This window comes from Cydia splendana, chromosome 12 (genome assembly GCF_910591565.1).
Source record: "Cydia splendana chromosome 12, ilCydSple1.2, whole genome shotgun sequence".
Lineage (NCBI taxonomy): Eukaryota > Metazoa > Arthropoda > Insecta > Lepidoptera > Tortricidae > Cydia > Cydia splendana.
In genome coordinates this window covers 11,101,187-11,116,950 of record NC_085971.1, presented here as the reverse complement: position 1 = coordinate 11,116,950, position 15,764 = coordinate 11,101,187, and the positions used below count along the sequence as shown (strand labels likewise).

The window sequence follows — 15,764 nt, the reverse complement described above, 5'->3', positions numbered from 1 at the left end:
AAATTAAATAATTTGTATTTAAATATAGGTATTATTGGTAGGAAGGTACATTTTGATTACCTTGTTTCGATATACTTTTTAGAATTAGATAGATAAAATTATACACGGAAAATCGGTATAAAGCTGTATTGAAAAAACCTTTCGTAAAAAAAATGGTTCCCTTACTATCTGTTATACTTTTGTTATTTAAAAATCCAGTTTCGTTTGTAGGTAGACATAGATTAAAATACAAAATAAAATAAATGAAAACGTAACTACTTAAAATAAAAGTAGAAAAATCATTAACATATTCATGATTGTCTTTCAATATACATAAAAAAAAAGCTACCATTAAATTCTGTTATGATTAGTTGTTTGAGTTAGGCCCGTATAAATATTGAGGGTTTGGATATGATTTTCATATGAGTAGACAAAGTATACCTTGATACATACCTATTTATGAACTATGAAGTAACTGTTCCTTTTTATTATTTTTCCTACAATAGATATCGATAACTCGAACAAACAAAAACAAACTATAAAACTTATAATTATGACATTATGATTTTTTACGTAGATTGAATCTAAACTCTACTTACGACTAGACATCAAAAGTTACATTCAAATCAATCATTAAGAACATAACAATTACACAACTGCTCACATACAAAATAGTGTCTTAAGAATTGTATTCTTTTTAAATATTTATAAATCTAGACAGATTGGAAAGGAATGTCGTCGCTACACGTCTACTACACAGAAAGCGCCATCGATGAATGCGTTAATAGTAAAACTTACAGCGGAAATGTACAACGTGTTATGTGGGGATTAAAATTTAAATAATAATATTTTAGTTGCAGGGCCTGATTTAAGTCGCAGGGAGATTTCGAGCCCCAGAATGCATCAGGGCGGTTTGACATTCATCCCAAGTGTAAGATCTGGCCTCTCCACCCCACCACATTTATTTTTTTCTCGTAGTAGGTACGATCACAACCGTAGAAGGAAACCGATACGGCACCTTACAGTATGTGTTCTTCTGCTTCCAAAAGTTCGCGCTACTCTCAAAAAAAGACGAATGCGAATTATTATTACCCTGCGGTGAGCAAAGTATTTTCTACTCTAGGTGTTCGTAATAGTTAAATGTTCATTTTTGCTTACAGGACCAAGCAGAATTAGAATAGAACAATTAAACATTTCAGTTTTTTTATGACAGTGGCGCTGCTGCTCTGGTGGAATCTGACTTACGACCCTGCAGCTAGTGTTTAAAGCTAATGCGACTTGTCATACGAGTCCTTGTGCTGGTAACCACTGACGTATCCGGAACCGTCCACCATGTCCTTGCGGCCGGCGATGCCCTTGCCCTTGCCGGTCTCGTCGAACCGGTTCTTGTGCGAGCCCGTGTATTTGCTGGTGTCTGTCAGGCGATCCACTGTTGCCGCGGCTGAGGGGGATTTTGCGACCTGGAAGCAGGGAGATTGTTGGACATTAATGCAAAACGCAATGCAGTAGCAAGATTTTGTAAACGATATGTTTGTTGACTAGGGTTGAATTTAGCTTAGAATTATACTTATTCAATTTGACATTTTAGTAAGGGCATAAGTAGATAGCTAGGAAGTCTAATTACTAGTATTTACGAAGCATATTCACGGCCCATCACGCATAATAGGTAGGTATCTAAATATACCTACCTACAGCTCCTATACGTGATTGAACACTATTATACGTTGTCTTGTTTTAAGAACATTTGGTTTAGGTAAAGATTAGTTAGGTACGTACATTATAAAGATAGTGTAGCGCTCGATATGGCTTAAAAATAAAGAAAGGTAGATAGTAGACAAAAAGATAATAATTTCATTACTTTAAGGATATCTGATAGCTATGCAACCTATGTAAGAAGAGTAATAAGCACTTACATGAGAAGTCAACCCTGGCTGTCCACACGTCGTCAACTTCTTCTTAATCTCGTCCAACTCGATCTTCTTGCTCTTCGCCAAGTCATCCAGGAACTTCAGGTAATCCGCCTCAGCCAACTTCATACTCTTGAGCTTCTTGAAGTGAATGGCCGTGTCTGTGGTGGTTATCTTCTTGCCGTCTATCACCTTGGCCTGTTTCATCCATTTGTCGCTCTGGGACAGCGTGATGTGCTTGCCGTCTGACTTCGGGTCGCCGAATTTTGAGAAGGCTTTGAAAGCGTCCTGGAATGGTGAGATTTTTACCGTCTTAATTTATATGACACGTACTTAGAGAAGAGGTACCTAGCTACTATCTCTGTATATTATACATAGAAGCTTTAGGCCTGTTTACACATTTGAGAGCTGAACTAAGTAGGTACATATACATAGTTATTACATAATAACCCCTACAGCGCCATCTGTTTCAGCTATCGAATTTGCGGATACTTACCATATTTTGAACTACTTTACATTAATAATGTTTCTTTGTCTGTGATAAAACTAAAAGTACCTATTGTTCCGCAGACAATTGTACTGGGTACTATCGTCGGCACAGCTAACCACTCATAGACCTTATAGCCACGAGATAAGGTCCATTAGAAGTCAAGTTGTTAGTACCTTAAAAGAGACGGCATTGTCTTCAGGCTTGGTTCCGTTGGTCGCGCCCGGCGCGGCGCCGTTCTCGAGCTTGACGGCCTTCACCTCCTGCGTCACCTGCTCCACGGAGTCCTGGGCCTTCGCTTCGGACATGCTGACTGGAAACGTTTGAAAAATAAGGTAAGTACAATTTTTCATATGACCAATGATTGGTCGAATGACGATATGTTAAACGATCCAGTACTCCAGTCAGCAGCAAATAGTTAGTGATACATAAAGTACCGAAATACATGGTGATTCAGGAGACGTGAGCAGGATTAACCCTACGGATACGAAACGAACGATTGGCAGCTTGGCTAGGCACCAGGAGCCTATTACAGTAAGTATATAAATTTTACCTTAACGTAACTAACCAAGACCACCAGAGCCTGATATTGGTCAAATGTGAAATGACTAGGGATGTAACAATACCGATACCGATATATCGGAATCGCCGATTTAAATTCAGCCGATATCACAGTTTAAAAAGCGCGCGAAACGAATGACGCTGCTAATAATTTGAATAAACTTTGTTTCCATACTAAAAAATCTACCTAAAGTGAACTATATTTACTGATTTGGATTTACTTTTGCATTGATTGCTTGATCCTAAATAATTGTTTACTTTGATTTTGATTTGGCATTTTTCTTTATTTGTTTCACAGTTTTTCACACTTCACAAAATCGAGTGTTTATTATAACATAAGTATGTTTTATGCATATTAAGTATATAGGTATATAATTCCTTAATATTTTATTTATTAACTATAGCTGGTCAAGCAGATCTTGTCAGTAGAAAAAGGCGGCAATACATGGTGATTCAGGAGACGTGAGCAGGATTAACCCTTGGCAGCTTGGCTAGGCACCAGGAGCCTATTACAGTAAGTATATAAATTTTACCTTAACGTAACTAACCAAGACCACCAGAGCCTGATATTGGTCAAATGTGTAATGACTAGGGATGTAACAATACCGATACCGATATATCGGCCGATATAATCGGCAGGCCGATATATCGGAATCGCCGATTTAAATTCAGCCGATATCACAGTTTGACAAGCGCGCGAAACGAATGACGCTGCTGAATAAACTTTGTTTCCATACCAAAAATCTACCTAAAGTGAACTATATTTACTGACTTGGATTTACTTTTGCATTGATTGCTTGATCCTAAATAATTGTTTTCTTTGATTTTGATTTGGCATTTTTCGTTATTTGTTTTACAGTTTTTCACACTTCACAAAGTCGAGTGTTTATTATACATTACTATGTTTTATGCATATTAAGTATATAGGTAATTCCTTAATATTTTATTTATTAATTATAGCTGGTCAAGCAGATCTTGTCAATAGAAAAAGGCGGCAAATTTGAAAAATGTAGGCGCGAAGGGATATCGTCTCATAGAAAATTTAAATATGCGCCTTTTTCTAGTGACAAGATTTGCTTGACCGTCTATAACTACTGTCGTGCCATTGATATCGGTATCGCCGATTATTTACTTCAAAAATCGGTATCGGTATCGTATCGGCAAAATCATGTATCGTTACATCCCTAGAAATGGCCCAACTCTATGTTGCTATATATTTTAGCTGCAAGCCATGGTCTAATAAAACATGGTCTTCCATTCCCAGAGTGACACGCGATTACGTCACAATAACATTGCCACTTTATTTCAACATAACATGTTACATGGGTACATTATACCTATGGTTAATAAGTTATAATATTTCTTTATAATTTTATAATTTTCATTTATATGTATTTTAGCTTAAATTTTACAATAACACGTCATTTTTAATTACTCGTTAGCAATATCTTCCGATTCACGAAAGAAATTTCAGACTTTCGGGTAATTCTGTTTATACTACTGGCAACACAGGATAGCGCTGTGGACATTTGACAATTCGGATCTAGATAACTTCATGCCCTGACCGTCATCCTTGTCGAACGCGTGTTAATTGTTATTTCCTTCTCGCTCAGTGTCAGCAGTCGCAGTGTTTTCCAAACTTTTCACGTCGTAAGCTTGGTAATTAATAACTTAAAATTAATGCCGTTAAAATAATTTTCACCGTTGGTTAAAATCAAGGGCCCAACGTTTTCTGTTCTCTTTCACGTCGCAGCAACTAGTATCATTTCTCTCTCCTCGCTCTTTTAAAAATGCCGTTTGTCAAAAAAGGACAACCATACTGTTGACAAGGTGGACTTCAAATCAAGTGTTGCCTTTCTTGATGCGCCCAGGCTGTGTATGTGTGCGTAAAAGCGTATATGTGTGCTCTTTTAGGGATGTGAAAAGTCGATTTTAATCATGTTATATATCGATAAACGCTACACAGCGGAACGAAATAGCGATTAATTGAAGCTTCAATATCTTCGTTAAACATAAACATAATTGAAATGCTTTTTACATGTAAACGTCGAGATTCAGCGCGATGAATTGCTTGAAAAAAATCCCAGTTTATTAATGTTTTGTTTTTATTAAGTGCGAAGATACTGATAAGATATCCGTTATCGTTACTGACACGATAGGTAGCGTCATAAACCAATTTAAAGTGCAAGGAAGTAGGTATTGTATTACAAAAACATATCAACCATTACCAACGTCAAGGTAATATTGTATTAAAAACGCGGGTCGGGAATGATGTCATCCGTAATAACCAAATGCGAACCGTTTTGCTCCTATCTAATACCCATTGCAATAGGAACGAGAGTCGCGGATCACAACAAACCGCTAAAACCGGCAATTACATCACCGACCTTGCTAACGAAATGTTTTGCAAAGTTGTTGATAATGCTCACGTTAGTCGAGATTCCCGTAATTCACAGTATTCATTTGCATACATACAAGGAAAGGTACATCTCAAACGAGATTAACTTTCGACAATCTTGATTGGCTAGCACAGAAGAACGTAACCCTTAGAACTTTGTCATAGTGAAACGTTAAGAGGTCACACGTCACATTTAAATGCATTTAAAAACGAACAAAACGATAGAAATGTATGATTTTCCGGTGTCGTGTAAGTACAGAGCGGCAACAGAGCGACCTTATAATTTAGATATTTAAATCCACAAGTTACCTATAACCTAATACTTACAGTAGGTACCTTACTCAATTATTATAGACGTAACTAGAGCTCAAAATGATCAGCCACCAGTCTTGACAAAATACGTTAGTTTGCTAGATAATTCAGAGACATTTTCCGCTATAGACATTTCTGCTGCTGACTGAATAAAAGTGGGTTGTATGAATTGTATAGGTGCCTAAGTATATACAGCAACACGCGGAAATCGTATTGTGACTGCCGATACCGACTGCTGACCCAATTTTCAGCTGCACTACCCACTACCTACCTATGAAAGATTTTAATCATCAAGTTTAAAAACTTGTTATGAAATACCCCTGAAGAATGAATTCATAGACGCAATAGTTTGAAGACTATGAAGATCAATAGTTATTTGTACAACAAGAGATCAAAGTTTGATATTTTTTCGAGTGCTTATTTTGAGTCCCGTGCAAGCGAAAGATTCTATAATAGATTCACGAGCGTAGCGAGTGAATCTAATTTAGAATCTTGAGCGTAGTAAGGGATTCAAAAGCGCACGAGATGTAAATAACTTTGATCTCGTGTAGTACACAAAATTTTTCACCCTAAGCAGTGAGAACATACCTAGAGGGACAGAGATAATAGAACCCAAGTATATCAAACTTGTATTAGACCGCGCATGTTGAAATGACATATGACTATAAAGGTCACTTGAATGTCATTTTGTCTCACTCAGTGAGCAAAATCGCATTTTGCTCACTGAGTGAGACAAAATGACTCAGTGAGCAAAATCGCATTTTGCACATTGTTTTTAAGAAGCAAAGTACCCTTGTTCGAGCTGCTGAGGTGAAAAATAATTAACAGCATTTTATTCGTAAAACAGGAAAACTTAAATCTGCCCCTGCATTTCGGCTGCATTGTCATGCAAAATAAACATGTAATTTAAAATTGACTTGAGAAGCGCGCGGGGGCCGTAACAATATGCTATTACACCTCCACAGGACTGTGGGTGCTCTACCCATTAATACTTATAAAATCTAGACTAAATGATCTGACCTTAGAGATCAAGGTGGCGTGGTCCTTTTATACCTATATACCTATTAGCTACTTGCTATACCTGTGTGCATTAATACCTATGCTTCGCAGTGTTTGTTCATATTCAACTTCATACTCAACAGAGCAAATACATATGAGTCATCATGTAGAGTTTATACTTATTACCATCTTGGTTTCAGGAGTGTTTATGTGCTCTACTTAGTGCAATGATAACAAATCTCTGCTAAAGTACACTAAGTAGGTACTTACTTACTTCCTAATCAGCCTTAAAATACGAGACTTATCCGAGTTGGGCGCGTCTTTATTACAGTTTTGTTAAAACCTACTTGACTTGACATGGGACGTGGGCGATGCACAAATTGGGCGGCTATTTGAAATTTCCTTTTCCATTTCAATAGCTACACAAGTCGTTTATGTAAGTAAGCTTACTGAATAGACTATACGCAAAATGTTTGTTTTGTTATTAATGCGAAGGCTATTTATTGCACCGCCAAGGTTTCATACGTTTATAAATTTCTTTGTTAAAAAGTTTTCAAAGAAATGTCGCAATGCGTACTCTATTCTAAGTTCTAACTCGAAGGAAGGTCAAGCATGTGAATAAACTAATGGGGTTTTTATTAATAACTTTTTAAGCAGTTCTGTCTCTGTGTTCAATAGGGGCTCTTAAGAACTAGGCACGCTCGTGCCACATTTACTTAAATGTTGCAAGTACGTCTTAGTTTGCGTGACGATGGTTGATTAGTGGCACCTTCTCCGACCTACTTCTGCTTGGCCCATATTTATGCAATTCCGGCCATCGCACTCGGGCGGGTCGCGCTAGGCTGTAAACATCATCGTCCGCCGATCGCCGTCGTTAGCCTCATGCGTACCAGTATAATGCGATCTCAAACTACACTAGTTAGTTACGAATAGTAGAGTCTGATTATACTAGAGACGAGCTAACAGTTGAATACAAAACGTATAGAGAATAGTTAGGTGGGCGCTCGTTCCCACGTGCCCGACGAATTATTAATTGCAGAGCCTCCGTAAACACTGCAACTGCGATCATTGAAATACAGTGCATGACATATATTAGAGGCTGTCGTTGATTTATTCTCCAAACTCACATGGCGTAGTCTAAGAATGATGCATGTATAATAAAAGGACATACGATTAGCCAACAGTAAATAAAAGTCGAAATCAACTATGGCTATGTATATGTCTCTTTTAAACTAAAATGCCATTGCCAATTGATAAATAAGTGTTTTTTTCTATTTGATTAAGTATTATTATTTTTTTCTATTATTATATATTCAAAAGTAATTTGGTTAGATACACCGCTGTTATTAATGCTATTTCTTAATTGGACTAAGTAATTAGGAGCATAAAAAAATATATGGTATGGAAAAATCTTACTAAAATAGAATTTCCCCTATTCTAATTCATTACTCGATTATGGATACCTAATACTCCTAACACACGTTTAGCATCTATTTTGTTTCATGATATAATTATACAAACTTATTCCATGCGTGACCCACTCGACAGGTCTGACGTCACCCCATTATGATAGGTACGCTATTTTCCGACCATGACTCATGATGCCGAAACAGGGCCCGCGAAGGGACAGCCAAGGGTGCCAAAATAGCCGCCCTTTCGGCTTTCTTTAATACATCTACAACTGCAATCGATATTCTCTAATCTGAACAAACAAAATATACTCATGACTGACGTGTGACTTATCACTCAAGCCATTCAAGGTTAAAAACATAACTGGTTGTTTATTTTGTGTACAAGGATAAATGTATTAAGCCGACAAATTTGTAGGTACCTATACAAAAAGTAAATAATTGGTAGAATACAGGAAAAAGACTCTACTAAGTCACGAGTGAGAAACGGCGTAATTTCAAACTTAATAAAAAGGACTTACGCTTAGATAAATTATTGGGGTTTAGACACTTTAGAAAGTGTTATTACCTACGCTTAATAAACAAACTAACCTAATAAATAGAACGTTTAATTTTATCGCAGGACGAATTTTAACAGGAAGATTTTATCGCAATTTTTACAGGATTGCTACAGGAAGAGCCAAGCCCACATAAAAATATGTACCTACTTATTGAAGATTGATACCTACCTACCCATTTATTTATAATCAAATTAATTAATAGAATTACAACACTGTAGGTATATTCTTACAAAACACTACGGACAATAGTAGGCACACCTAATATATAGTCACCTTCAACGTGAGTAACATTGCAAATTCAATTATTTTGTATGCTAAGTATAATGAGAATCACAACGACATATTATGTGATGCTAAGACTAATACTTGGTCTACATAGGTAGTTATTAAACTACCTACATATATAGTACAAATAAGTTGAGGTAGAGGTACAGGTAAGGTAAAGGGCCCCTGTTTCGGCAGGTAGGCTCTTGAGAGTTTGTATATTTTTATTAAATTTTACTAAGCATATCAATACCTTGAAAGCTTTTGAGTAAGTTATATTAGTTCTTTGTTAATAATTTAATGTATAAACTGTAGGGTTTTAGTTGAAACTTTTTTTTATATGAATTTTTTCGTGAACCTCTTATTTGGCTCCCATTTCGTGATACAAATTTAGCTCAGCTCCTAGTTCGTGAATTCGTGTCCCATGTTTCGGAGTAAATTTTCTTAGAGTAATTGGTGATAATTTGCTGATCATTTTAAATATTTAACGGTCTTACCTACTTAATTGTAAGGTCAAATTGAAAATAATATTAAAAAAAAAATATTAAATTGAGAGCTAGCTTCAAGTGTTTTGAACTCGTCGACTTTAATGGTTGAATTAAGACTTTGTACACCATATGGGTACTTTAATACTTGATTAAAAGCTAAACTATATAAATAAAAAAATTAAAATTAAAAAAAAATTTAAAAAATATATAAAAAAAATATTTACAAAAAAAAATAACTATAGTTTATCAAAGGACTGTCTCATTTCAATCATAGACAAAGAGAATCATACTATCTTTGTCTTACACTAGTACTAGCACCCAAAAGAAAAGGATGAGTATAGTTTTCCTGATTCTTACTGACTGACACATTGGTTTGACCAACTATATCTTATACGTTAGATATAGTTGGTCAAGCAGATCTTGTCAGTAGAAAAAGGCGGCAAATTTGAAAAATGTAGGCGCGAAGGGATATCGTCTCATAGAAAATTTGAATTTCGCGCCTTTTTCTACTGACAAGATCTGCTTGACCAACAATATAAACATACACAAATTAAATCAAATAAATTGAATTATAAATAAAATTGTGCTAGTAGTTAATATGAGAATATACGTGGAATATACCTTAAAAATTTTAACTCGGAGCACATTCAAACTCGTTTTATGAGAATTCTAGTGAAAGAAACATATACCGAATTTCGCTCATACGAAACTCCATGAAATACATTAATTGTTTTCTAATTTATTTTTTTAATTATCTGCGTTGTTATATTTAAAAACAAGCACTCAAAATGTATCTAGAAAATCCTTGATTGAGTGGCACGAAATAGGAGACACACGTAAAATAAAATGACCGCTATTTCGTGAGTCGATTTATTGCAATTTTAAGGTATTTCTATGCATATATTCAATCTTTTTTCTTATCAAATCAATTACTAAGGAACCCACAGAAACACTCCCAAAAACTTTTATTCGAATGGGTTTAGCTTTTCCTTCCTAAAAGCTTAACAAGTGAGAGCGCGCACCTTACGCCTAAAAAAAGTGCACGCATACAACACAGCTGTTCGCGGCCGTCTGACAGTTTCAACCGTCGTATTACTCTCAGTTTAATCACTAAAATATTGGTTATTATTTTATTGATGAGATTAAATAATACAGATTTTTTTCATATATATAATTTGAATAAAAAATATTTGAATTCCTTATTATTTGCGCCAGAAACAAAACTAACGAAATAACGTACTAACACGAACTTGGCGCCCGTTACCTTATAATACAGTGGAAACTGGATAAGTGGAATCGCAAGGGACCGGCTGTTTAGTTCCGCTTATCCAGGTTTTCCATTTATCCAGTTTTCCACTAAACCAGGTTCAAATAAAACGTTTTCTCACTTACAGAGGCTCTCGCTAACAGAGGTTGTGGATGCTAGTAATGTCGCTTATAGAGGTCACGTATGGTATGATCAAGACTTAAATAATCATCTTTTATTAAATATGTATGTAGATATGTATGTATTAACAAAAATAGGTATGTAATCCTGACTTTAAAAAAAGAAATACTGTAAATAATCCAAATTACAAAAACAAAATCACTCCTAATATTTATTTATGCAAGAGAAACCAGTATGGTTAAATAAATCAATGTACCGATTGCACTTTAATGAAAAAAAAACTGAACGATGTGTGATCTCATACAAAATACGTAGTTAAAACACGAACCATAATGTTAACGAAACAAACTACCCTCCTTATGACGGTTTATTAAAAATACAAATTTTATAACGCCGAGCTATTCCACTCATAGAGGTTTCGGAGACGGCTGCACCCAGTTATAGAGGTAAAAATAAGAAATTTTCGAAAAAATGGATTCCGCTTATAAAGGTCCCAAAATTCCACTTATAGAGGTAATTCGTTGCCAAGGGACTGGAACCGAGAACTTGGGTCCAGTTAAAGAGGTTTTCCACTAACCCAGGTTCCATATCCAGTTTCCACTGTATGTATTTTGTATTTCGTTATTTCAGTTTAAATAAACTTGTTGTTGCACCCCAAAGCAATAAATAAAAGTTGAGGTAGAGGTACATAAAGCCTGACCAGGAATATAATATGATCACGCGCCATGTAGGTAAGTACCTAAATAGGTACATGTTGCGGAATTTCACTGGAACTAATTTTTTCATACTATTCTGAACTGTCACCCTATACATGAGAATAACAACGCCTTCTTGACAATGATCCTAATTACTGGTCAGGCTTTACGTACAGGTGAAGTTCTAAGAGTTAATTTACCGTTAATCAACAGTCAACTCTAAAAAACGAAAAACTAAACTATAACCTACCCGTTAATTACTGTCGCACAACGGAAAACTACCGAGGAAAATTCAATTGTGTGAGTGAACCCTTTTCCAGGCAAAGTACCTAAAGCTATCTTGACTCTACATGCAGATTGAGGTGCATAAACTTCAATATTTCCACAAGGTATATAAGTCAATGCTGTTTTATCGAAAGTAACCACATTTCCGATAAGCGGAACCTGTATTTAAACTGAGAATGTTTTATAAATGTTTTCACTAAAATGTAGCTAATACTATCTGGTTAGCGCACTTTACCGCTACAAATGGAGGGAAATCTGGAAAGTGAAAATATCGTGCGAAAAAGCAGACAGAATGTAAACGGCCTTGCAAGTTTCTATATCGGAGATTATGGGTAGCTTTACGGCTTTAATGCTCTACCGTACTTTCTCTGTCTATCTATATCAACTAGAAGGTAATCCGACCAATTGAAAATCCAGATGCGATGTAAAGGTAATTTGGTAGGCATTTGAACGTAGCTACTTATATTGCGTAATTTGTGGTCATTTGCCGTTAATTGAAACTAAAACATCAGAGTGCCTAGGGGTCATCCATTAATTACGTCACACGTTTAGGGGGAGGGAGGGGTCAAGAAAATGTGACATGTTGTGACATGGGGGAGGGTGGAGTCACAAACATTGTGATGTCACTTTAACTTCATCAGTAACCGAAAATTAATTTATATTTTTTTATTCGCTGTACAGTTAAATAATGAGATTTTGGATGTAACTTACGTTGTGTTATAAAATTACTAATATTTATATATCAAAATTTTTTTTTTATTAAAAAAATAATGCCGAGTTAATATTGTCGATTTCGTTGAAAACAAAATTGCCTAAAATGTGACGTCACACCAGGGGGGTAGGGGTTTGCAAAATGTTACCAAGTGTGACAAGGAGGGGGGAGGGGTAAAAAAACCTATAAATTCGTGTGACGTAATTAATGGATGATCCCCTAGCCAAGATGCCAATCGTTTACGCTCTGTATAGTTCGTTTTTTTTTTAGCATTAGAAAAGGGGTAAACAATCGTGACGTAGGTAGGTATCTTAGCTTTTTATTGAAAAACACTTTTGAAAAATAAGTCACGGCAAATATGTAACTATTATGAATCATATTTATACGATTATTTACATTCTTTTGCTTTCATAAGTAATAGTTTCAATTAAAGGACGCCTCAAGATCGCGTAGTCTTCTAATTTTAAAAAAGCGAACTATAGCGAACGAAACTCCAAATGTCTCTGTCGCACTAATATGGAAGAGTGATAGAGATAGACGACCGTATCGCTCGCTACGGCGCGAACGATTGGCATCTTGGCTAGGCACCCAGTAAGTAGTTAACTAATTAAGCACATGTTACAAACTAATGATTTAAATGGTGGATTGTATAAAATGTATTAATTTACATTTTTTCCGACGTGGGTACGAGGTATTTAACTATTTACGGTGTTCGTGGTCACGTGTAATAGTTCTATTTTCTAGGCATGTACAGTAACGTCTGAAGATATCGATGTGGACAAAGTGCCAAAAATATGTACACACGACCTTATTGCCCATATATTAAAGTAGTTTATCGATATTTTAGGAAGTGACTGAACGTCAGAAATAAAAACAATACTTTCACAACAATATACCTAATACGTGAGGAATTAAATAGAGAGCACTTGACTTGAATTATCGACATCGACAAATACCTAAATAGTTTACCAGGAAAGTATTTGTGAAACAAAAGAGAATTTTTTCCCCGTATAAGTAAATGCCATAAATGGTTATTTTGAGCTCGAAGATTCCATAATAGAATCAGGGAGCTTAGCAAGTGGTGGGCCCCACTAGTAACTGCCACATTCAAGGTTACAATTAGGTATACCTACGGCTTTAATCTTAAACAGCGAGAACATAATATTTATGAAGTATAAATACAAATTAGGCAATTCTGAAATGGTTGTAAGTATTAGAAATCACACAACTGAAACAAAACACTGCGATAAGTGTTATCTGGCAAGAAATTGTGCTCGTTTGAGTTGCTGAGGTGAAATTGTATTTAAAGGTGAACTGTGTGCACTTTACGAGTATTGAATCGTAAACACGTACGGAATGACATCATGGCCTCGTCTGGGGAACTGATGCTACGAGCGCGGATTTTCAAGGTTTTCTGTGAAAAACTATTTTTCGCCAGTAGCTTTATTTTTTTATCTAACAATACTTAAGTTACCTAATAATGTTAACCCAACGAAGTATTAAGTAGGTAAATAAAGGAACATTGAATAATTCCTAAGGTTTTTTCCCAAAGACTGAAAGTGAAACTATACGTTTGATTTAAATGTTTTCTCCATGCGTTGTGTCCGTTAGTGTTTAGTACCTATTATACATTTCTTTAAAAATGTCAACCGGTAATGAATTTCTCGTTTGATACATATTTTTTTTTACCGAAAGTCTGTTCAAAACGGGGACATCGAGAGCAAGTTTTTTTACGAATTTTTAGGTAAATATAGAACTTATATGTCCATTTGTAGAAACCCAAAGTTTTCTATTCTGATTTGTAGATATACCTGCACAAGTAAAACAAAACTATTTATAACAAAAGTCACAACTCTAAGAACGTAAGTGGTAGTTAGTAGTTAGCATAAACCCATTAGCTGTTGTATACGTATTCGTAGTTTATATACCTAGATAACAGATGGATGTATTTATAGTAGGTAAATTAAGCGGGTACATAAAGATGCGCACATTGCGCACATAAATTTAGTTGACAAAGTGTTATGTTATCCGAAGTGCACCTACCGTGACAGTGTACTCTACCGTTACACTTATCAATAAATTGCAAGATTAATGATGATTTCGTAACCCTGATAATGATAACGATTTATCGCGAGGAAAATTTGAAAATAATACATCAATAACAATACCACGCACAAGCAGTTGAATGGTACATTTTTTTTTGCCTACAGATGAAAGAGCATCTTGGCTTACGTTGAATTGTCTTAATTTCTTTAAAAAGTTTACGTTTGAACTACCTACTGGGTAGCGTGTGTATTAGCTATCTAAGCGCGTTAGTGCTTGGCGCTCAGATTATTCTGAAGACCACGCTCGCTTAGTAGCTTCTATTGCTGGCTGTATAACAAACAGCCTTCCGGTAAGTAATAATTAGATAGGTATTTACGAAGAATTCTCACAAAATACATAGTTTCATAAAAACATCTAAAACAAAGTCAGATAGTTTAGCTATAAAATTAACACAATGTTTTGTATAGTTGTGCCCTCACCAAGCGTTTTACAACCCCTAGCGCGTCCTTTGTTTTTGTTACCCTTTTATGAAGAAGGGATAAAAGTGTTCTTCCTAGTAAACAACATATATATTATGAATACAACTGAGTAATACAAAATATCCAGATAATTATACACCCGGCCCCCTATTATAATTCGAATTTCAATTTTCATTAAAAATAATTAAATATAGGGGAACTGTAATCATACCGCGATCTTATTCCCCAAAATTCAATAGTAATGCGCCCTCTTAAAATACCTCGGACCATAAAACATGCACGCACACAATAAATATATCAATATAAATAGACTCACATAAATATGTCTGGATATGAGATAGGAAATGAGATCACATAGACCGTGCGTAGCGGGAGGGACGGCGCGGCGTCTTCCGCGGCTGCACTGATACTGAACCAAAGCTAGAGCTGCCCCGTTGTTTGTATCGTACTCCGCGCGCAAGTTAGCAACCTATAAACCAGTATAAGTTTAATCTCCGATAACGTATGGACTATAGATCGCCAGGTCATTTATATACTGGATATCAAGAGACGAACGTTCGACTACGCTCCCCAACAAGAGTCAGGCATTGTTGACAAGCGCGCGGGAGATGGGCGCGGCGAGATTCGCGCATGCGCCCTCGACATACGTCCAGGAAAAGAAAGTCGTAAGCACATATAGTCTATACACACGTACGATGTTCTTTGAGGAGTTCGACGAGGGTACATGTTATATATTTGTTCCGTATCCCAGGGCTGTTGTCCCCTTCGTTCGTTTATGAGCGCTGTCGTAAGCGAA

General features: G+C 35.9%; 1 protein-coding gene across 2 annotated transcripts; it reads right to left on the bottom strand.

Moving 5' to 3' along the window:
- Positions 1–653: 653 nt before the first annotated feature.
- LOC134795551 (tubulin polymerization-promoting protein homolog) lies at positions 654–15,387 on the bottom strand. 2 transcript variants are annotated; one of them, XM_063767443.1, is made up of 4 exons: positions 15,285–15,387; positions 2,550–2,686; positions 1,893–2,174; positions 654–1,439 (listed from the first exon to the last, which is right to left on the bottom strand). In XM_063767443.1, exons 2-4 carry the CDS (start codon positions 2,679–2,681, stop codon positions 1,248–1,250), a joined length of 606 nt encoding a protein of 201 aa, XP_063623513.1. In that variant the 5' UTR covers positions 2,682–2,686; positions 15,285–15,387; the 3' UTR covers positions 654–1,247. The 2 variants fall into 2 exon arrangements, with proteins under 2 accessions (XP_063623513.1, XP_063623514.1); XM_063767444.1 differs by having other exon boundaries at positions 2,550–2,682; positions 15,285–15,380.
- Positions 15,388–15,764: the final 377 nt, after the last annotated feature.